At 69.9% G+C, this 1,186-nt stretch overlaps 1 protein-coding gene across 2 annotated transcripts in view; it reads right to left on the minus strand.

Annotated features, from left to right (window-relative positions):
• TSNAX (translin-associated factor X) overlaps positions 1 to 804 on the minus strand; it is a 26,330-nt gene extending 25,526 nt beyond the window's left edge. Inside the window, exon 1 of one of the 2 annotated variants that reach the window (XM_014951131.1) lies at positions 730 to 804. In XM_014951131.1, the coding sequence (XP_014806617.1) occupies positions 730 to 745 (16 nt within the window). In that variant the 5' untranslated portion in view covers positions 746 to 804. Of the gene's footprint in view, positions 1 to 157; positions 521 to 729 lie in introns of those variants that run through there. The other variant, XM_014951133.1, reaches the window with a different exon arrangement.
• Between the last annotated feature and the right edge of the window lie 382 nt (positions 805 to 1,186).

The raw sequence follows: 1,186 nt of genomic DNA on the forward strand, positions 1-1,186 counted from the left end.
AAGAGGTGCTACTGAATAACAAAAAACTTGAATATCAGAAAACCACAGACTGCAGTAACAATAACTTAGCCTTAAAAAAAAAAAAAAAAACCAGTTTGCTTGTTGCAGAGCCTATTTTCTGCTTGAAGGGAGGTCTGTGACTACCAACATAACACACCTGCGGCAAAGCCAGTGCTGCGTTACCGAAGCCCGCTGTGGCCACGGGCGCTTTCCGGGCCCAACACACGCCCGGCTGCTGGATACAGCAACCGCTTTCTTACTACCGAGGCCGAAAACTCCTAAAACTACGTTCACAGACGTGACGCCTCCAAGGCCCAAGCGAGAAGGCGTTAACGCCTCTGACGACACGGTCCCCCTCTCGGTGTCGGTGACAGGGCCGAAGGAAGGCGGCTCACACCTCCGCCCCCTCCCAGCCGCAGGTCCTGCCCCGGTTGCCGCCAGCCCCAACCCCTCACGCCTCCGCCTCCTGCCGGCTCAGGGCGCCGGTTCAGCCCCCGAGGGCCCACACGGCCGCCGACCCGGGCCACCCGCGGCTGGACCGCCCCTCGGCGGCGGGCGGCGCATGGGCCGCACGCCCGGAGAGGCGCCCGCCCATACCCCTGTGCGCCAGGCAGCGGCGGGCGGCCCCACTCCGGCGGGGAGCCGCCGGCTCCAAGCGCCGCCGGGCCGGGGCAGGCCGGGGCGGGAGGGGGATAGAGGGGTAGAGGTACGCGCCGCCGCTGCCGTCACCTTCCTTGCCGCTCATCCCGCTGCCGCCGCCGAGCCAGGCCGCGTCCCCCCGGCAACCCGCTTCCGCCCCGCCGCGCCGGCAGGGCCCCGCCGCACCCGCCCCAAGGGCGCCCACGCGGATGCCTGACGGCAAGGCGCCACATAGGCGGAGCTCTTCGCCCCGTCGCCCGCGGCGCGGGAGGTGTGGCGGAGCGGCGAGGGCGCTGAGGGTGATATCGATCCCTGCTGCCCGCGAAGTCGGGGTTGCGCTGTGGGCTGGGCCGCATTTACGAGCAGGCGATACCGTGGGCAGCTAGTCCGCGCCCCCGCCTCGAGGCCTGCCCGCTCCCGCGGCACGGCGGGACATGTAGTGCTGGGGCGGGGGTGCCGCCGCTGGCGGGGGGGGGCCCCGGTGTTACCTGCCCGCCGCCCCCGCTGGCAGCCCCGGTGTTCCACCCAGCCCCATCGCCACAGCAGG

Source organism: Calidris pugnax, unplaced genomic scaffold (assembly GCF_001431845.1).
Source record: "Calidris pugnax isolate Ruff unplaced genomic scaffold, ASM143184v1 scaffold24, whole genome shotgun sequence".
Taxonomy (NCBI): Eukaryota; Metazoa; Chordata; class Aves; order Charadriiformes; family Scolopacidae; genus Calidris; species Calidris pugnax.